General features: G+C 36.4%; 2 protein-coding genes across 3 annotated transcripts in view; one reads left to right on the top strand and one right to left on the bottom strand.

Moving 5' to 3' along the window:
• The window catches only part of LOC109091335 (SLIT-ROBO Rho GTPase-activating protein 3), a 68753-nt gene extending 62211 nt beyond the window's left edge, over positions 1 to 6542 (bottom strand). Inside the window, exon 1 of the mRNA XM_042759205.1 lies at positions 5974 to 6542. Within this exon, the coding sequence (XP_042615139.1) occupies positions 5974 to 6040 (67 nt within the window). The 5' untranslated portion in view covers positions 6041 to 6542. The remainder of the gene's footprint in view (positions 1 to 5973) is intronic.
• A 6574-nt stretch (positions 6543 to 13116) lies between these two features.
• hemk1 (HemK methyltransferase family member 1) lies at positions 13117 to 22873 on the top strand. 2 transcript variants are annotated; one of them, XM_019105102.2, is made up of 11 exons: positions 13117 to 13620; positions 13782 to 13958; positions 14269 to 14360; positions 15580 to 15673; positions 15826 to 15957; positions 16048 to 16112; positions 16242 to 16291; positions 20165 to 20270; positions 20363 to 20458; positions 21216 to 21326; positions 22140 to 22873. In XM_019105102.2, the coding sequence occupies exons 1-11, from the start codon at positions 13555 to 13557 to the stop codon at positions 22180 to 22182; spliced, it is 1032 nt and encodes a 343-aa protein (XP_018960647.1). In that variant the 5' UTR covers positions 13117 to 13554; the 3' UTR covers positions 22183 to 22873. The 2 variants fall into 2 exon arrangements, with proteins under 2 accessions (XP_018960647.1, XP_018960649.1); XM_019105104.2 differs by having other exon boundaries at positions 13123 to 13620; positions 13782 to 13920.
• Positions 22874 to 23180: the final 307 nt, after the last annotated feature.

The following is a 23180-nucleotide window of genomic DNA, read 5'->3' as shown; positions in this document are numbered from 1 at the left end:
GACAGTAGAGTGATGCAACTGATGGCATAGGTCACATGAAAATGACATCATCCATCTGAACTTCATTTATAGTACACATAATATTTTTTAATGGTTGCGAAGCATGTTTCAAACCAAATGTAGTACCTATTATACAGTATTCGATTATGGATGCAGTGACTAAGACATATGCAAAGTAAAACGACTACTAATAACATCCTGTGTTGGGGTGTAACAGGAGGCCTTTGGATTGTCCTGCCCCGCTTCTGAAAGAGGCAATGGGAAGCTGGCAGACCCTCACTGCCAAACCCTGACCCATTACATAACACACTCCCTGTTCAGACGCTCTGATTATGACAAGACTGAAAAGGAGAGAGGACAAGCAGGAAACAGTCCTCATCCACCCTCCCCATCCCTCGCTCCTCTGCGTGAGGGGAAAGACTAAAAAGTCTAATTCTACCACTCCAGCTATTTCTCCACTTGGATCCTCTCTGTTTAAATGCAAATAAATGTGTGGGACTGAATATCGGTTAGTGTTGTTTTTGTCCATTGGACATCCTTCCACAAGGCTTTGATTGAATATTAGTTGCTATGGCAATAGTGACTGTCTGCTTGCATTGAGAGTGAATGGGAAGGGCATTCTATGAATCACAGAATCACATTACTGTACAGAACTAAGCAGCCCTGCACAAACTATTGAGTGGTGTGTTCGTCTGTGAGTGTGTTTGTGTGTGGTAGGACCATGAATCACTGCCGGCCACTTGGCCTGGACCACATTAACCTGTCATTTACATTCCTGCTGCATGATGTATGGTCAAATGTGGTCTACAACTAAGCTTTAGAGCAGGTATACCAATTTACAAGCCACTTATGATGAAAAAAAGTTAAAACAAAAGGGAAAGAAAAAAGACACTCAGGCACAGATGTTTCCCAGTTGTGTTACAATAACAAGACTAGGCCTACTAGTTTATGTAAAGCTTTTATTGTATTTCCGAAGCATTCCCCTTTAAAACATTGTTGCCAAAGTCATACACATTCAGACCAACTACTGATCAATCTTTGACTACTGTGTCATATCTCACATTGTTTTAGTGACCTGTCATAACCAATTACACATTGCTTCAATAAGAGCAAATGGTCAGCTAGCAATTCAATGAAATGCATTTTTAACCCCAGAAAGAATCTAAAACCTGAGAAAATAAAACATGAAAACGACAAATATTTAATTTTATTTCCTTAGTAAAGAGGATAACTAGCAAGAATCTTAGGTTAAGATAAAGCTTTTTTTTGAGTGCATACCTTATTTGTTTCCAACTGAAATGTTTTGAATGACTAGAACAAAAAGAAGACTGAGAAACCCTCAGACAAAGAACTAAACATTAAACAAAAAAACTGGTAGAACCTGTTGTAAAGAATTTTCCTCATACACAAAAAAACACATTTCAGATTTCAGAATATAATTTTCTTACATTATTAAATTCCATAATATAGTTTTGTGTCTTGCTAGACTATCCAACAAGGTTTAAAAAGTGTCTTTACCGGTTAATAAACTTGAACGTTAAAAAAATAATAATAACTGGCTCCAGCATGACAAAAAAATTGTGCTGCTTTAAAACATGAAAAATCCGCTGCAATATACTAAACACTATATATTTACAATTATTATAAAATTTTCAAACACTTATTACTTATGTTATATCTCTGGTTTATAAATTGCCCAAAGTAAATCTTCTAAGAGATTTTAAAGGAGCAAAATAGTCAAATAAATCAGTATGATTTTCTTTTCTATGTATTATATAGAAACGTAAGCATTTAGCAAAATTTCCAAGCTGCTCTTTTTCCATACAACAAAATAGACAATAACCAGGGACTGTTAGCTTCCAAAAGGAGCTTGTGCATATTGGTTCTTTGTGGTCATGAGACACATGAGAACCAACAGCTTTTAAATTCACAGATGTTAAATCTTGGGTGAAGCATCTCAAGGCACCAATGTCTGCAAACACAAATGGGATTTGAACACAGAAAGCTCTTATATGGCTTCTGAAGACTTGAATTACAGTGTGTGACTCATATTGACTATTTTCCTGATGTTTTTTCACTGCTTTTTGTCCATTCTGGGGCTTAGAAGTACAAATCGCCATTCACTTTCCAAGAACAGCCTAGAATCTCAGACATTCTGTCCTATTATCTCTTTGTGTGTTTCCCTGAAGAAAGAAAAAAAACACACAACAACATAAAATAATGGGGGGGTGTAATTTTGCATGAATTCTTCTTTAAAGAGTCTTGTCAACACTGTTATTAATATTAGAACTATATTATTGTCTTTTTATTGTGTTGGGTCAAAATTATAATAACTTTCGCGCCTTTGGCCTGGATGAGTGAGATCATTTGATTGTCGAATACATGTAAATAGAACATTTAGTGTATTTGCATTTGACCCTCTTCTGTACTCATCTTGACAGCTTGAAAGGCTCCTGCGAATTTCAAAACATTAATTATGCAATTTGCATGTGCATATGTCTGAGGCGCAATGCTTCTGTTTAATTAAGCAAGGTTCCATGTGGAAAACATGCATGAGCAGGGAGTGGGCGGTTTTATGCTAATTTACTCTCAGCTGCCCGTAAGGATTGTTTATCATCTTAACAGGGTATTTCAGCAGCATGCATATTATGCTAGTTTTTTCCGCAGTGATTGGTTTGCGATGGATGGATCTCTTTAGGTCCGTATCAGAAAGCTTGAAATTAAATGCATTTTTAAACCACTTCTGTCACACTGTGAGTTACTGCTACCTGACTGTATTCATACGCTAGGGACGGAAGTTATCAGGATGATTTGGTGATTACTGCTCTGTTATTCACATGGTGATTTGACTGTGTAGTATGCATTGATGAGGACTATAATTGGACTAAATATCACGTCTCTGAATCTCCACTTAACATCTTTTAATTCACTACCATTCTCTAGGGTTAACATCAACAGAGAGGTGCCAGACAGTAGGGCAGTTTGTGTTAATGTGTCAATATGTCACTTTTGTTTCACATTTAGTTTTATGAAAATTAGCGATTCTAAAGTTGATATATGGAAATTTATATTTGAGTGTCATTTGCACTAAATGATTAAGTGAATGTTACAAACAAATGCATCAATATAACATGAGTGAGATTATTTTGACCACATTAAGATTATATTGCTATTATAATTATATTAAGATTATATTTTATCCATTCAGTCTGCGATGGTAAATTGCTGTGGTGAAAGGAAATCAAGGGTCGCCACTAGCTAACAGAGCCCCAACATGGGTCTGTGTCTTGGGAGTCCATCTGGCATTAACAAACCACTCTGTGTCATTCGTAGCTTGCTGCTCAAAAGGCTAACGATTGAAGATAAAGCTCATTACTATTCCAGACTACATCTCCCTTGTGTAACCACAAGATCTGGATTTGACAAAGACTGTCTATGGTCTGTGACCTTCTGAATTTAAAGATCACCAAATTACATGTGTTACCAACACCAAATACAGTACCAAACCAATACCTGGAACAAAATGAAATACTTCATAATAATAATATGTAAACATAATCTATAAAATTGAGCATCATGGAAAATAATAATAATAATGTATTATTATAAAATATATTATAATATATTAAAAATGTTAAAAAAAAAGATATTTATTAAATATAAACAATTATTTAACTTTATATATATATATATATATATATATATATATATATATATATATATATATATATATATATATATATATATATATATATATATATATATTGTTTAATAATAAGTATCATTATTATTATCATCATCATTACTATTAAATTAAAATTTAAATATATTACTACAACTAATGTTAGCAAGTTCAGCTGGATTTATATATATTCTGACATTTTCTAAATTCTTTGGTACCATTTCATTACAGATGGGGGAAGGGCTGGGCCACATTTTAATGTTAATGGCGTTTGTTCAAGAAGAGAGTGGCAGTGTTATAGATCACAACAGTTATGTAAATCCAAAGTATTTACCATGTGGCCTTCTCAAACACTGAGGGGCAAGACTCTCTTTTAATAAAAGCTACTCAAGCGAGAATCACATCAGAGACATTTAGTGTGAAGGGTTCCTCGAGTAGAGGAACAGACTTTGTAAATCCCATCACAGATTCAGTGTGCATCACATTACACTTAATCTTTGAAATTCAGGACGGCCAGTTTTAAATGCTTAATATTAATAAAGCTAACTGGGAGAAATTACCAAACCCTGCTCTGCTGCATAAGCAGGCTCATTTTAAATGGACACGACTGAATTGTTTGTACTATTAACCATTAATAATTAATAACTATTTTCAGTTATTATTCACCCTTTCTGTTGGGTTTACAAATAATCTAGCCTTTCAGTTAAATGGCCATTGTCCTTTGAACCTTCACCGTCACTACTGAGTAGCCAATCAATGACCTGTATCTGCAACGCCTTCTCAAACTAAACCTAGTTAGTTTCTAAACCTTGACAGACAAGCTCAGTCTGACAAACAACCAATATACACTTCAGACACTGGAGCTGTTAAAAAGCTTTGTGAATGGACACATTAAGTCAAACACCAACTGTCATTCAAGTCCATTGAGGGGGAAAGTATCTTGTAAACAGGGGGAACAATATATAACATCTGTGCATCTCGTTCACAACAACAGATCACTATCTAAACATACTCACTTACTAGTATACTTGCCTTCTTCACATACACAGTGACTATATACAGATCTTCGTTTTCCCTCAATGCAAAAAAGGTCCAGTAAACTGTAAACAAGGGAGAAGAATTAACCAAGCTCGCTGGTCGCCTTGAAGTTCCACCCATCTGTGCAGAGAGCGTGACACTACAATACACCATTCTACCCAGCAACAAAAACCCTCACCCAAGCTTCTCGTTTCCACCAAAACACAATGTGTGCACAAACAATTTATGTGCAGAACATTAATAGCAGGAATTTATGTGCAACAGCACATGAGTCACTCCAATAAATCACATCTGAATATATCAAACCATTCCTATGGCTGCACAACACCCTGTGTCAACAGAATCAAAGTTACTATTGTTATTGTTGGACCCATTTTTGACATGAGGAAGGGACAGATGGCTACAAAGCAGCAAGGACATCCCGCCCAACTATTGCACAATGCAACTTCAGCCAAACAAACACAACGTCAAACATTGGGGTAAAAACGGCAACAAGAAGCCAGAATGAGATGCAATCAGGTCTTCTTGATGCACAAATGCCGAACCATTACATGGACTTAATTGCTGTCCTGTTTATGAGACACTAGTAGTGCCAATTGCTACTAGTAACATTTCATATCTCACTAGTTATCTCATTAGGTATGTAATGACTAATCAGAATGGCTACTTTATAGTAAAATCAAAACTGTTACTAGTAATAAATAGAATTCATATTAGTGTCTAACAAGTGCTAGTATGTAATAAATACCTGCTATTAAAGTCAGTACTACTAACTACTGGAATAGTCAGTAATAATAATTAAGAAATACCCAATACACTAATACTAAAAGAATAGTTACTAGCACGACTGACAACACAACAACTGGAAAAACATACAGTATTAGTTGGAAGTAAATAGTTGATGTCAGAACCAAAGATGCAAAAAATCTGTGACCAGTAATGGACTAGTTAAATGTCACTGTTGGGATAGTGACGGCTAGTAGCTAAAGAATAAGTACTAGTAATGAAAAAGTACTGAGCATCTAATGAATAACTACTGGTTTAATACTAGTTAAATGGATGAGTGCTAGGAGCATACAAATAGCTGCAAATTTTAAGGAATAAACGTTATTACGGCTTGAACAAGTCATCTTTGTTTATTTAGAGAAGCAGGTTATGAATCGGATCAATAGAAACATATCTCGCTACAGGCCAAGTGAAATGATGTTCATCTAAACTCCTCGGATCGATTCGTAACAGGCAAGCATGCATACCTTTCACTTGCGTTTCATACTCCGCAATGATTTCCTTGTCCTTCTTAATCTTCGTCTGAGATGACATTTTTCTTGAGGTATAAATGTAGAATCCAGTGATATGTTGAGCCTTGCGCGCAAGCTCCCGATTCTCACAGTTTGCAGCTTTTCTCTCCTTCTTCCTCACCAGTACCTATCAGAAGTGTCCTTCAATTTACATCTGCTGGTAATCCTGATACTTTCCCCTTCAGAAAGAAGCACAAGGGCAGCTGTAAGCACCCCGGGAACACCTGCGCTTTCTCTGATCCGATCCCTCGCGTTCAGATGAGCTGCTGGACTCGGGGAGAGGCTGCTCCTCCTTGCTCAAGATCTGCCATCTGAAGGGACTGAAGAAAATACAATTCCTGCCTACAAGAGGTTTCGGTAGGAGTGATGCGGCGTTGCGTCTATGCCCATGCCGTTTATGTGGTCCTCAGGTCCGCATGCTCTGGAAGGAAGAGTTGAGATGGCATAATCTGAGCTCGACTGGGCTCCGCTGCATTAGAATCTCAGCGGCAAAGCAAAGAACAGAATAGCGCTCGAGCGTCGTATGAGACTCCTCCTATTGTCGAATCCAGTCCCTCAACCAATCCAATCAGTTTCATATGCACCCCTCCCAGGGCACACACACAAAAACACACACACTCTCACACGCCAGGGCGTTTCGTTTACACTTCCATTCTCTAAAGCCAATGCGTTTAGCTCAAGGTATCATTTTTCTTAGAGGTATCAATGTGTTTGTTTTGTTTCCCATTTCTTATAGCTATCAACTAAAATATGAAGTTATACACACAATAGATAACATAAGGTAGTGAGGACCCATACCAACACCTGATACTATTATCTCTCAGTATAGGCAATAATTGCATCACTGCCACAAATGTCATTATTGCAAAATAAACCATGGCAGGGTTAAATTGAATTTGCAATATTAATATGACTTTTAATTCATAACTTGTAGAGGGCACATATAGAGACCTAATACGACCACAGGAAACAGGCACTGGACGATGCAATTCAGAAATGTCATTCTGTCCTTTTTTCTTCAACTGATCAATCAAAATGCATCATATAAAAATACACAAATAAGGGCTTTTTTGCAACATGAGGGTGAAATGCATGCAATAGATAAAAACCCTGAAATAGCTAGATAGTGAGTGAAAGAAAAAGACACTCTACAGGGCTCCAAACTGCGACTAAAACAGTCGCATTTGCGACCATAAATATTAATTTGCGAGTGACGTTTTTGCTGAGGTCGCCACTGGCGACTACCCGCCGAAAGCTCCTCAGGATTTAACCGCTAAAAAAGTTTTCTCAGGCGGATGATTTGCTTCATTCTAGCAGCGCCCCATCTGTGATAAAACGAGCTCGGGCCGAAGGTTAATACACACAACTACACCGAGTGTGGACCTGCCGCGTGTACAACAGCTTTCAGCCGAGATCGGCCCATAGAGAAAAAGCCGTCTGTCAGCCAGAAGTGTTTTGTAGAGTCGGCGTGGCTCTGGACCATTATCTTCTCACCGATGCCGAGACTGAACCGACAGAGACGCATTTCAGCCAGAATCAGCCCAAATGTTATTGCTATCTGGGTATATATTTACATGTTATAACTTAAACATTTGAATGTAATGCCTTTTTTCCTAATTGTTTTGCGATCAAATCCTTTGTTATGTTCACGTATTAAACTGAGACGATGCGCATTAAAGTTTTAGTGAAAAAAGAGAGTTTCAGACAGTCCTCTTCTCTGCCGCACATCAGTGCTGCCGCACACAGTCTGATAAACGCAGCTCCGCTGTGCAGCGAGAGAGAAATGACGGAGACGTAAGAAGGGAAAGTGCAGAAAATACAGCATCTATTTCGTGCACAACTTGAACAAACTAGAACAGGTAAAGCTGTCAGCTGTGTGGATATTGACAATATCGTTAACAATTCTCGTTTATAATAATTACTAATATGGCTTCTTCTAAACAAGATCTTGGTCTGTGTTCTTTTAATGCGTGAACTTCATTATTTGAAGTGCAACTTCCTTCCAGTAATCGCAAAACGCTCTGTGCTTTGTCACTTTTTAATAAAAAGTACCAGCTTTAAAATTATTCCGAATTCATAACGAAATTAAAACAATACAGCTTTGGCGCTCCTTAATTGGGCAGGCGCGGTCGCTTTAGCGCCTCAGTTCAAGGGCAAGTGAACCCATTTAATCTTTCTCTTTACTAATATAGTACATAATGAACATGAATTAACATCAAAAGGTAGGCTATTTTATAAGAGAGCCTACAGTACAACTTACTGAAATGTCTCATGTAGGAGGAGCCCAAGCTTCACTCAGTGGCCAAGTGATGCTTATGCTCCATGATACTGGTACAGATTCTGTGTAATGAACAATTCTTTGTGATTTCAAGCTGGAAAAGACATTTAGTTCCCACTTTAAGTGAACCTTAGTTCCCAGGTCATCTACAAGATGGATTAAAATGCTGATAAAATCAAGAAAAGATGAGACATAAACACATGACAGTATGATTGAAATGTTGAAATGTAAATAAATAAATAATAGCAATCGTTAAATAAATAAAACACGTTTATTCTGTGGCACCTAAAAAATTATTTGGCTCCTAAGTTTTTTTCCTATAGGAGCCAATGGCTCCCTACTCGATATTTCATAGCAGCAGCCCATCTCTAGTTAGTCTCTAGGTCACTACATATCATTGCATTTCCCAGTTTAGTCAGGAAGATGGTTAAAAGGTTGGTAGTTACTTGGAAAACTGGGAATGGAGGCTCATTATTTGCTATGTAGCACTCTGTTCATTCCAAACCTGCAGTTCATAAGGACATTGTGAGGTCTAAAATGAAGCATGGATATCTGATGGTTGCATGTGATCATGTTATAAATAAGAAATATGAAACAGCACAGATGTTCAATTCACACTCTTTTTTTATTTTTTATTTATTTATTTATTTTTATTCTGTGGGTGATTCATAATTAGTTTGATTTGCATAATATGGCAGGACGTGTTAAAATGTGTTTTAAAAGGATTAATCTTACATTTGATTTGCTTGCATCTAATTGAGTGCTCAAGATGAATTAAGGATCTCCAAAAAATGAGCATGTGACACAAGCTCTGTTCATTCAGGTGTCAGGGATGTTCAAAGATTTTATGTTCTGAGTATTAAGATGATGGCCTGACAGTTCCTATCAGTGAGGTGTTAAAACCTGCGGTCGCAGAGACCCACATCATAGCTCTGTCATCATGTCATTTTATCTGCAATCTTGCAGTGCAGGAGAAAAGCTCTTAGTGAGATGGATCATGGTCTGAGTGACACTGCAAAACACTATAAGATGTGAGATTAGAATTCAATGACAAAATCAATAGCTATACATTCACATAGCATTCTCACTAAAATACATGGTAAGAAAATACATCAGGCATATATCTCACCTCATTTCATATTTCTTTTAGAAATAGCTGCATTACTCAGTGTTGTATTTATGAACGGGGGTTGTGCATGTCACCACCATAGCATTCATTTAGTCACTGATCTATTCCATAGAAGCAAACAAAGTTTTAGTGTTTCTGTAGTCAACCATCATGAGCTTCTTGAGCAGTGTTTAAAATACAAGACACTTGACCTTTTCAAAGTGCATTTTCACAAGCTTACCTCAGGAATTTAGAAAGAGATATGCAAAAAGAGGCGTGAGAGGATTACATTTCTGTTGTGAAAACATAATTTTTATGATATCAATATCCAGCCTTCATGTGGACTTACTGTAATTATTGATTTTTAAATGATTCATAATCAATGCCACGGTACGTTTGGTCACATTTTTGTTTTTTGAAATAAGGCAAATAATGACATGCAGGGCTGTGCAACATCCAGAACTGATTTGAGAATGCCTTTTAAATTCCAATTCAGTTTCAAAATTTTAATTAAAACAAACAAACACATTTCAAACATGTCAAAACCCTTGAAGTTCGATAGATAGATTAGATGGATAAAATGGACAATAGAATTAGAATGACAGACAGGTAGATTGAATGAGCGATAGATAGAATGAATGATATAAAAAATGACAGAGATAGATAGATAGATAGATAGATAGATAGATAGATAGATAGATAGATAGATAGATAGATAGATATCCAATCCTTAATTTCTGGATTTCATTCATTTATCAAAGTGAAGGAGGCTGGGGAACATTTTAGAGAATATCATCAGCTATATTGGGGTAATGAAGATCCCTACAGAGGCACAAGAATGTATTGTACCCTTTTGTTCATGGCAAAAAAAATTTAGCAAGCAATTTACTAAGCTCTGTGCCCCTCCTCTCGGTTCTTCAGTTCTAGGCATCTCAGGGGGCAGCAGCCTGGGAAACTATGACTTCAGTGTTTTTGAGGGACAAAGCAGCATTGTGAGGTTCTTCTCAGTATTTCAGCTTGAGGAATTGCACATAGAGAGAGAAAGAGAGCTTCCTCCGGGAGGCTCAAAACACCAGAATGAGTCACTGCTGAGAATATATGTGCCATAGAGGACTCTGCCAGACTCTGCTATTAAGCCACTTAAGATGAATGAAATTTGGACACGTTGAGAAGCTGGAAAAATGTTTGCATGTAGAGATTTATGTTTTCTTTCGATTACATGACCAATATCTGATGCTACATTTACACACATTATATATTTAAATTAGAGGATTAAGATGAAATCTTACCTTCAGTATAATCACAGCATCACCCATACTCAGTAAAAACAACAAAATCCTTCATCAGTGTTGCTTTATATAATCACTACAGTAAAAATATAATGCCAAGAGCAGGTTAAAAATCCTAAATATTTCCTGCATACTTCCCATTTTTTATCATCCACATCTGGCACTCAGCTGCACTGTGCTATTCCCTCTCATTGTGCAATGAATCCAGGTTAGAATATTCCTGTCATATTAGCAAAAGGGAAAATATTATGCACAAAATCAGTTTAATGCTTTGGCATTGACATAATTGTAAATAATGATGTAAAAGAACTAACATGTCTTTTCCTTTTGGTGTTTTCCACATTTTTTAGGAGGGGACAGTTTAAACGATGGGGAAATTGCATCTGGAAATGTTTTGAGCTAATTTCAGCCTCTCATTTTTTGATCTCCAATTCTTCTCTTTCTGCAGGTCTAGCAAAACAAGAAGAACAAAAAATGGGTTAGACCTTTTTTTATAATATTATATATACATATATTTTTTTTCTTTTTCAAAAAGCAAAAAACAATATCGTGTTTACACGTGGAACACTTTCTGATCACAAGGCCCTAACAAGACATTGCATTGTGTGTTTTATCAGTGTGAAGTTTGTGTAGATTGTGTGACAGATACTGTAGAAAAAAGATAGACTGATAGATAGAATGAGAGATGGGTTGTGGTGGTTGGTGATGCCCATTGTATCAGAATTTTTTTGCCTTGGCTTCACACAAAAAGAACACACAAAAAAACATTTTGTCTTTCTAGAAGCATGCTTTTTTTCTGACAATGTATGTCTCAAAAATACATACAAATAAATAGCTACCTTTATATTTTAGAAAGGTAGTCTCTTGCAAGAAAATAAGCACTTTTAGGGGTCCTTGGCATCAAAAATCTTTTTTTAAAAATCCTACTTTAAAATACTTTGCAGTTACTCCCCAGTGGTTAAGGTTATGAGTCAATTATGAGGGGTTAACTTTGAGATGATCATTTAGGTCTGACAAACAGTAGCATTTATGGCAGTTTATTTAAATGGTAAGTTTAACTGTAGAGTATCACAGGCAATGAAACCAGTGCAGTCTTACTTTTCCTGGCAGGCATCACCAGTTTCCCTTAATTACACACACACTGTGAGCAATTATCACAAATTTGCTTTAAGGTCAAAAAAAAAAAAATGCATCTATAAAGCTCCTCGCCTTTTCTTTTTTTTCTTCTTAATACTTTAACACATTTTCCTTTCCTTTGATATTGTACTTCATCTCCTTTATAGCCTTCCATCCTTTTCTGTCCTCTTTCGTTCACTTATACACTTCTCTCAATCTAATTTTTCTCGTCTCATCCCCCTTTGTTCATATAAGGAGAGACATTCTTACAGACAATGTTTCAGGGGAAACACAGGACTTACAGATGAAATCATCTGTAGTGCTGCGCACAAATAGACTGAGGCTGCACACACTGCAACCCCTGCAGCACACAATAACAATCAGTCCCATCTGGCTGACAGCACCAGTCCTCCATCCCCCAATCCAGCCTCCCAGTCTCTCCTCACGTGATCTCTGCAGTTCTCTCTTCTCTAACTCAGACCGCAGACAACAAGTCCTTTAAAAAATCTGTCTTTGAAGTTTGTGTTGTCACACTACTGGTCAATATGCATGAACTAAAATTTGAGCTCTTAAGGTTTACACAAAGAATTTACTAATAGCCAATTAACATAGTTGTTATCTGGAAATTATTATGAAAGTAAGTGAAATTAAACCAGAAAACGAGTCACATTCAGGGCAAAGGTATATCACAAAGTTTCCAGTAATTCACAAATCATGTTATCCCATCAATATTATTTTTTTGTCATAATAAACTTTAGGAGCTGATAAATAAATAAATAAATAAATAAATAAAGAGGGGGATCTTTATACCCGTTGTACCCAAAATAAGATTTCATGGACTTTAAGTGGTTTTCGATTTGAGTTAAATTAAGTTTATCATATGTTATTATTCCTAACATTTAGCACCTTTAAACGTGAAGTAATGCACTTGCGCTCTCTGGTGGTCATTTCAGATCACACAGATGGGGTTAAGCGTAAAAGTATATCCAGTTTAACGTATTTAATTACAGAGTGTAGCATAAACATGAAAGACAACATATTTCTTTTTCATTGACAAGGTTTCTCCCTTTAGTTTGGTTGTCACCATAGGGTTGTCACATTATTCAAAAACGGCTTTTATTTTGAAATTTGAAGAACTAAGTGACAGGAAGTCCGCTTCGTGTACACGAATCGGTTCATTTGAACAGTTCAGTTCAAAGCACTAGTTTAAGAAATGATTCGGATATACTTTTACATCATCGCAGTGGAACCTGATGCCCATTCCAATAAAGTAATTTTTAGTCACATAATGTTGTTCATTTTCAAGTATTTTTTTTTTCGCTCTATCAAACAAATACTTAAAATGCTCTTATTATCAGCTCACTACGAATCGGACGGGTCTTAGCGTTAAATAGTCAGTGTGCGTTATTTCCGCAAAAGATGCACCTGTGAATTGTCGATCCTAATTCTTCTATGGTATGGAATGGGTATGGAAACTGGAAAGCATCGATTTATTTGATGAGAAATAGTTCGTAAATGAATCATTCAAATCAACCATTTTATCAACCCGTTGAACTGATTCAAATGATCCGACTCATAAGAACGTGATTCAACCATTCGGGCCACATGGTATCTCTCTGGTATTACGCGGATTCAAGGGCTGAAACATGCAAGTTCTATCATTTCTTGAGACAACTATTCCATGAATATTATAGCAGCCCAACGTTTATTTTTTTAGCTCGATTGGCTTACAGTACAGAACTACAATGTTCAAGACTATTTGGTTTCTAAACCGATTATTGCACAGAAACAGTGGAGTGTCAAAACACAGAGTAAGTGTCTGATGTCTTATGTAGTTTAATTACGATCACTATGATCAAATAAGCATAAAAAAGTGAAATATGTATTTCTATGACTACGACGCTGCGGTGGGGTTTTATTAAAGGTTTATTTATGTATTTATTGTTTGAATGTGCTGTTGGTTGTTTTCCAGGGTGTTGTCAGGTTGTGGTCAAATGCAGCAGAGGGCGCAGTTGCTCCTCCAGCAGACTGCAGTATCACAGCAGAGCAGGCGATTAGATGCTGGGCTCAACACTTCACACTGCACGGCATTTCAGAGCCTCTTCTCTCTAGTCAGTACATCATATCTCATGTACTAGGCGAAAAAACTGTGAGTTTCAGCCAAATCACGTTTTGATACAATGTAAATGATACAGTGTAAATTATGAAGACGTTATTCAAACATATAAACATAAATATATATAATTTTGTAAAAATTTGTGGCGGCGTTAAGTGTGTGTAAAATAATGGTTAAGGAGAATTACAATTTAGATTTTTATTTTATTGATTCCACTTTAAAAAAAAAATGTTAAGTACTTTAAGAAATTAGTTTTCACTCCCATTCCTTCCTCTTTTCAAAATCAAAGACATACCTATTTCCCTTTCCATGACACTGTGTCCTTGTCTTTCTTTGTTGAAAGCTGGAGTGTGTGCAGAGGAAAAGGCTGAGAGACACCCTGACTGACAGGGAGAGAGAGAGTGTGTGGGAATTATGCTCCAAACGTCTCACAAGGTACTACATGTTACAATTATATGTTTTTACATTTACATTTAATCACTTAGCAGACGCTTTTATCCAAAGCGACTTACAAATGAGAACAACAGAAGCAATCAGTCCAGCGAGAGAACAACATCAGTATACAAGTGCCATGACAAGTCTCAGATAGTCTAGCACAGAACACGTAGCTAGGTTTTTTTTTTCTTTTTCAAGAATAGAAAAGAAAAGGTAAGTGCTTTTTAATGATTAAGACCACATACACACGTGTGAAGGCCTTCACAGAAGCTCATTAAAGTTATTTTGAATTGAGTTATTTTAAAATGTTATTTGTTATTCATTTACTCTCCTTAGATTACCACTAAACCATTTCTGAGGACTTTAACTTATTCCACCCACTGATCATTTCTTATTCTTGTTTATGTCTAGTAAAGGATGAAACTAGTGTTAAACTAGTTTTTTTGTTTCTTTTTAACTGCCAATATTAATGGTGATACAATGCAGATATGCAAATAATAAAATGAAATATAAACACAATTGGTAACACTTTAAAATAAGGCCATATTAGTTGTAAACTGCATGAAATAACAATAAACAATTATTTTGTTACAGTATTTATTAATTCTAGAAATACACCTGTTAATTAGTTAGCTAGTTCATGTTAGCTTAAATAATATTAACAGCTAAAATTTGATTTTAATAATGTGATGAAACATGCTGAAATTAACAAACTAAGATTAATAAATGCTTTAGAATTATTTTTATTTTTTAGTTCATTTTAAGTGATGTAGTTACCTTCCTTTTTGTAAAGTGTTACCACAAGATTTTACAAATTTAATTAAGATACAATGAGATATAAACAAAACTGTACAAATGAAATTAACGTTTACATTTATGCATTTTAGCAGAGGCTTTTATTCAAAGCGACTTACAGTGCATACAGGCTATAAAATATTATTTTTTTTATCTAGTATGTGTGTTCCCTGGGAATTGAACCCATGACATTTTGCGCTGCTAACGCAAAGCTCTACCACTGAGACACATGAACAGAACACATTAACTCATTAATTAACAAAAACAAAAAAGATTATCTTTTGACGACTGTAGATTTCGTACTGACATCAGCTTGTTAAAATTCAGTTTCTTTTTCATAAATCAGCTACAATTTGTAAAAGCCTCTAAGAAGATTGATTGCCTATTAATCTTTGTCAAACCTGTGTGCACATGTATTTTTTAGGATGCCTGTACAATATGTGATTGAGGAATGGGACTTCAGAGACCTGACCCTTAAGATGAGGCCTCCCGTGTTCATACCCCGTCCTGAAACAGAGGTGAAAAGCTTCAGTGACCTAGTTAGCACGTGTCCGAATTTAGCAACAAACTGAGAGTGGACTTCAATTGGACATGACTTTTTGGATAAACGCGGCCTGTGTGTTTGAAAACATTTATTTCCGTTTGGTCCCGCTGGTTTGTGTGCATGTAGGAGCTGGTTAGTCTGGTTCTAGAGGACTCCCGCTTGATACAGGGGGAATCGCACAGGACTGATTTACGATGTCTGGAGGTGGGCTGTGGATCTGGAGCCATCTCTCTTAGTTTACTACACAGCATTCCACAGGTTTGCACTCAGTGTTTTTTCTAGTTATTTATCTTGCTCTTCTGAGTAATGTAGCATGTCATTTTTAACATCTGTACCCATGATTCTTTGCTCAGGGTATTTGCTTTGGATCAAAGCCAGACAGCAGTATGTCTTACAATGGAAAATGCAAACAGGTGACCACCAACACCTGTGTTCACCATTGACTATATATTATAAAGCTTCTATATTTGGGTATTTATCACTTGATGATTTATTATTTTGACTCTTCCATATGTGTCATTTTCCTCTTTTGTTTGTTCCAGACTAGGTCTGCAGGACAGACTAGAAGTTCACCTTTTAGATGTGATTAAGGGTAAGAGTGATGGAAATGACACAGAAAATCCCACTCAGCAATGACTAGTCATAACAGTTAATCATTATTGTGGGACTGACTTCCTGCGAAAGTGGCAATTTTTGGTCAGCACACAACAAACGTCATTTCTGGTCAGCTTGCCTATTTTAGGTCACTGACTGATATCAGGTGATTAATCTTTAACAGTTTTTAACAAATAAATGTCACAAAAACATTTTACTGTAAACTTAACAGTTACATATTACACACACACATCTATATATATATATATATATATATATATATATATATATATATATATATATATATATATATATATATATATATAAAAATACAAATTGTGTGTATATTTATTATAAATGTTTTATATATATATATATATATATAATATATATTAGGTTTATATATATATGTGTGTGTGTGTGTGTGTGTATTTTATATAAATCTAAAAATATAATTCAGCTGTTTATTCACCTAATAATAATATGTATTTAGTAAATGCTTCAGGCTCATGTTGTGCTTTCACAGGGATGATTATGGCTCTAAACAAAAAATAACATGATATTTGGGTTACTACATTAAGTATTTCCTTTAAAAATAGTTATGAAATGGTTATCAGGAATAAGCTATCAAGATCTATTACCTACTTAATTGTCATAGAATTACATTTTTCCAATCCAAATGATAATGAATTTAGATGGAACACAAATCCCAAAGTGCAAAATCATGTGGATTCAGTTAGACTTTCCATGCAGAATGTGCTGTTTGTGTGCTTGTTGATCTCGCATCTAGCCTTGAGAGATTTAAACAAATTTAAGATTAAGGTTAATTTGACAAAAGCTGACAGAATGGAAAAAAATCTTATCCAAAGTGTCATCAAAGCCAGGTCATTTTATTTTCATTCTTTGTTGGTTTCTTCACAAAGTACTTGCTGATGTCTCAAAGCTGAGATAAAACTTTAACAAGGCCACTTGGCTGTTTAGAATGTGGAGATGTGGGAATGCAGCATGAGGGAGTGACTAACATCTTTTGCCCCATTTGTGTGATTTTCTCTCTGTCATGACTGGCTGAAGTGATCAACACATGACCTGCACATAATGCTCAGCTCAAAATTCCATAGAAAGCTCCACGGATTTCTGCAGAACACAGTTCCCACACTCCTTGTATGTTTATTTATTAAATATTGTGGCTTATTTCATCATGCATTCAGATGTCAGTAATAAGCTCCATTTTCCACATTTAAATACTTGCCACAAAATTTCCACCCACAATCCGTGAAGAAACTAAAAAAGAGCTGTGGGCCTTATCATAACATTCATAATTAATTTAGCATTAGTGCGACTTGAGTGCTAGTAGATAATCGAGACTTTGATGGATCGAGACAAATGATTCAGCCCAAATCCTAGAAGGGCCTCTAAGGTAGTGACATGGAAATATTCTGCTAATTACAGGGTTTTATTGGGCTTTTCCTGTTGAAGATCGTGCCTCTCTTCCCACTAGATGGCATTAAAAACAGCCCGCCTGAATGCTAAATAACATTTTTAACTCTCTGTGGCCTTACCACTTTACTATTATTAGACTCTGAGATGAACTTGTTTGCTCTTTAAACGCTGCACTTCACTGACCAAATAAATGAAGGTACTTCTGCAGAAATGTTAAGTGTTGTTATAGTTAACAAGTGTAGTGTTTATTGAGCTAACAGACATAAATGGAGGCTTTTCAGGAGAACCATGGATGTTTGACACAAATGCATGTTTTGACAGCTTGTTGTATACGTCATATACTATATATGTGTGTGTACAGTATACATGCATGAGAAAATCAAATACTATCATACTACTTTATATACATATAAATAGCACCTAATAGAGTTTATACTATATAATATTTACACTACGGTTCAATTTTTTTTGAGTAGTAGTTTTGTAAAGAAGTCTGTTATGCACAACAGGGCTGCATTTATTTGATCAAAAATATAGAAACAGTAATATTGTGAAATATTTAACCATTTTAAATAACATTTTTTTTTTTTTAATTTTAATATTCTATAACATTATATATGCTGTTTCTGGCATAATCCTACTGACCTCAAACTTTTGACCAGTAGTGTACAGGTCCTTCTCAAAAAATTAGCATATTGTGAAAAAGTTCATTATTTTCCATAATGTAATGATAAAAATTAAACTGTCATATATTTTAGATTCATTGCACACCAACTGAAATATTTCAGGTCTTTTATTGTTTTAATACTGATGATTTTGGCATACAGCTCATGAAAACCCAAAATTCCTATCTCAAAAATTAGCATATCATGAAAAGGTTCTCTAAACGAGCTATTAACCTAATCATCTGAATCAACTAATTAACTCTAAACACCTGCAAAAGATTCCTGAGGCTTTTAAAAAACTACCAGCCTGGTTCATTACTCAAAACCGCAATCATGGGTAAGACTGCCGACCTGACTGCTGTCCAGAAGGCCATCATTGACACCCTCAAGCGAGAGGGTAAGACACAGAAAGAAATTTCTGAACGAATAGGCTGTTCCCAGAGTGCTGTATCAAGGCACCTCAGTGGGAAGTCTGTGGGGAGGAAAAAGTGTGGCAAAAAAAAAACGCTGCACAACGAGAAGAGGTGTGACCGGACCCTGAGGAAGATTGTGGAGAAGGACCGATTCCAGACCTTGGGGGACCTGCGGAAGCAGTGGACTGAGTCTGGAGTAGAAACATCCAGAGCCACCCGTGCACAGGGCGTGTGCTTTTGAACCAGAAACAGCAGCAGAAGCGCCTGACCTGGGCTACAGAGAAGCAGCACTGGACTGTTGCTCAGTGGTCCAAAGTACTTTTTCGGATGATGAAAAGCAAATTTTGCATGTCATTCGGAAATCAAGGTGCCAGAGTCTGGAGGAAGACTGGGGAGAAGGAAATGCCAAAATGCCTGAAGTCCAGTGTCAAGTACCCAAAGTCAGTGATGGTCTGGGGTGCCATGTCAGCTGCTGGTGTTGGTCCACTGTGTTTTATCAAGGGCAGGGTCAATGCAGCTAGCTATCAGGAGATTTTGGAGCACTTCATGCTTCCATCTGCTGAAAAGCTTTATGGAGATGAAGATTTCGTTTTTTCAGCACGACCTGGCACCTGCTCACAGAGCCAAAACCACTGGTAAATGGTTTACTGACCATGGTATTACTGTGCTCAATTGGCCTGCCAACTCTCCTGACCTGAACCCCATAGAGAATCTGTGGGATATTGTGAAGAGAAAGTTGAGAGACGCAAGACCCAACACTCTGGATGAGCTTAAGGCCGCTATCGACGCATCCTGGGCCTCCATAACACCTCAGCAGTGCCACAGGCTGATTGCCTCCATGACACGCCGCATTGAAGCAGTCATTTCTGCAAAAGGATTCCTTTTTCAAAGTATTGAGTGCATAACTGAACATAATTATTTGAAGGTTGACTTTTTTTGTATTAAAAACACTTTTCTTTTATTGGTCGGATGAAATATGCTAATTTTTTGAGATAGGAATTTTGGGTTTTCATGAGCTGTATGCCAAAATCATCAGTATTAAAACAATAAAAGACCTGAAATATTTCAGTTGGTGTGCAATGAATCTAAAATATATGAAAGTTTTAATTTTTGTCATTACATTATGGAAAATAATGAACTTTTTCACAATATGCTAATTTTTTGAGAAGGACCTGTATATATATACATATAGTTTGATAATATTTGATTGAAGCACAACCACTGAAAATGTCCCAGATATTACAAATATGGAATTCAACATTCATGTCAATTAATTTCTTAGGGTTAGCTTCCGGTGCAAATATATGTTTTGCATATGAAAGCAAGAGATCAAAATGTGTTTTCTATTCACAGATGCAGATGTGATACTGAGCAAATGCAACCCTGTTGACTTTCTAATCAGCAACCCTCCCTACTTGCTCAGTCAGGACATGAAGACATTACAAACAGAGATACTCAAGTTAGGCCAACATGCGGACACGCTCAAAATGTGCTTTAACCTTTGCTGTGTATGTTTGTAACCTTTTAACTGGCCCCACCTCTACCCTTGAGGTTTGAAGACCACAGCGCATTGGACGGGGGTTTAGACGGGCTGTCTGTGATTCGCCCAATTCTGGCTCTGAGCTCGAAGCTCTTAACTCCGCGAGGGTAAGAAGTGTGTGTTTGCCTAAAGACATCATATGAGGTCTGGCAGAGCGACTGGTACTCTTTGAATATTCTTGTGCGAGTGGCCTTTTAGCCGAATGCAGTATAAATAGTATGGTATAATCGCGCTAAGAAGCTTTCCCAGCATATCTTAAATGCTTCAGGGAATCGAGTGCAGCACAGTTCTCTGTAGTTCAGTAGATAACAGTATTCCAGGGACTAGAACATTTTCCCAGACCTCCTCCCGCCCTCATCACTTCTAAGACACACAAATGCACATACACATGCATGCATACACAATAACAAATAACACAATTAGCCTTTGGTGATGAGAGTTGGAAAGCCTGTCTTGTGTAAGGTGATCATATTCCATGCCCGTAAAATGACATATTCGATAAGCATTTCACCAAACGGATGATTGATAAACTCGTAATGGCCTGAAAGCATTGCATGTGTCATTTTTCTAGTCTGTGCACGCTGTGAACTTCAAGTGGACTATATAGGATTTCAGATTTCCTTGGGTGTCTTATAATGTGTCCACTCAAGACTTGTGTCTTTCATAGAAATGACACATGCTGTCCTTTCATAGATACTGAGAATCTCTATAGAATGGGATTATTCTAGCATTAGCTTTCACTTTTTCCATCTCAGATGTACTATTCTTCATGACTAGAGGCTTACGAGATTGTTTACTTGGTAAAACATCCTCTCCGCCCAACCTATTCCTCTCTTACACTTTGAAATGTCTTTGTCTGCCCAGACGTGTTTACCTCGAGGTTGCCCCATGCCATCCTCCAATCATTCAGCAGCTGATAGAGGAGATGATGCCAGGGTTGCTTTATCTAGAAACCCGCTGTGACCTCACCAACAGGTCAGGTTCTTCTGTAAACTTGACCTGCCCTTTGTTTTGTTGATGTTTCCTTAATTTCAAAGAAGTTTCGCTACAAATGCCTGTCAAATGTGTGGGAAAAAAATATTTGGAAGTATTACATTTTCATTCCATGAATGTCTGTTCCTAGACAGAGTCCATGTTACAGTGTGAGAATAAGTTGTGTGGAATTACTTGCTCAATAGCAAATATGTACTAAGGCATTTGTCTTTCGTGGAATGTTTTAACTAATTACTTTTATCCCCATGAGAACCCCCCCCCACCCTCCCTCCAGAAATTGTCAGGAAATATTATAAATTTGAATTACATGTAAAAAAAAAAAAAAAATGTATTTCAATAGCATGTATAATACTAAAAATTATATTTAATTATAAATTTTTATATATATATACTATATATAATATATATATATATAATATATATATATATATATATATATAATAATTATAATATATTAGCTATTATATATGAACATGTTTGTGTGTGCAAAAGTTAGCAAATGTCTTTGTTCCTAGAGAGAGTCCATGTTAGAGTGTGTGTATGAGTAATATGAGTAATATGAAATTTCATGCTATATTAAAAATGTGATTTGAAATATAATATATTTTTCAAATATATGTGTGAGCTTTTGTTGTGCTGGATCATCTCTACATTTAGTGTAGTTCCATACCAAAAACAGGCTGTAAATGAAAACTGATTCAAGTCTATTACCCTGTTATCTCTGGGTGCTGAGTCAGCAGTATTACATGTTTATAGTATTCTGTTAAACACATTGTTGTTCTTTTTATTTTACAGGCCACGATTTTGCATTTTACAGAAGAAAGGAGAGGATGGCTGAGAGAAAGGACAGAGGGAAAGACAGGCATGAAGATGATCATCTAGAATAACACCACACTAGATCGAGCTAGAGACTTTACCATTAGCAATTGCCCATTAAAAAAAAATGCCTTCAGCCAAACTTCATATGGCACACTGCCAGTCTCCTCACTGTCCTGCCAGTTCCCAGCATGCACTGAGTTAAAAAACCTGCCAATCCTACCGAGAAGCTCCTTCCTGAAATCCGGCGACCTCGGGTTTCTATTTGTTTTGTGCTGTAACCTACTGTTGTTATAGCTGCTATGTTCACTTTCCTTTTAATTGGTGAGTGTGTGTGTGTGTGTGTGTGTGTGGCTGTGGTTTGTTGTGGTGAGATTGCATTGATTGTGAGTATGTGCTCAGTGTGCAAGTGTCAGGGTGCAGTAGGCTGAAGGTAATTACTGAGGCCTTTTCTAAGAACTCCCCCTCCCAGTCCTGCGCTAGTCTCTCCCTGGAAGTAATGTGCTCATTCTGCGAAACAGCTGGCCCATTGCCGCTAGCGCTCGCTCAGTTAGCCCACAAAGACAGAGACAACCCGACATGCTCTGCTACCACAATGTATACAAGTACACACCAGATCTGTCTGTGCTGGTCTGTTAATGAGTGAAACAGAATTTTACACCCACTGCCTCTTTTCTTTGTTTTAGTAATGTGTATTAAAATATTGCAGAGTCTAAAAAAAAAAAAAAAATTTTTATTTATTTATTGTACCTGTAGACATGCGATGCTATAATAATAATAATAAAAATAATACCTTTGTTGTATTTATGTTCCTAAATATTTGCATCTATGGGAATAGTTTAGACTGGGATCTTATTTATTAGATAAATAAGAACCAATTGTTAAAATAGATCTCATTGATAATGATGATATACTGTTCTCACATATATTATTGCACATAAAGGATATTTACATATACACATTTAACCAAAAAATCAAATTTAAGCTAACCCAGCACAGCACATAGAACTATCATAAAAA

Source organism: Cyprinus carpio, chromosome A6 (assembly GCF_018340385.1).
Source record: "Cyprinus carpio isolate SPL01 chromosome A6, ASM1834038v1, whole genome shotgun sequence".
NCBI classification, from domain to species: Eukaryota; Metazoa; Chordata; class Actinopteri; order Cypriniformes; family Cyprinidae; genus Cyprinus; species Cyprinus carpio.
The sequence above is the reverse complement of the archived record's forward strand: the minus strand, read 5'-3'. Positions and strand labels throughout refer to the sequence as shown.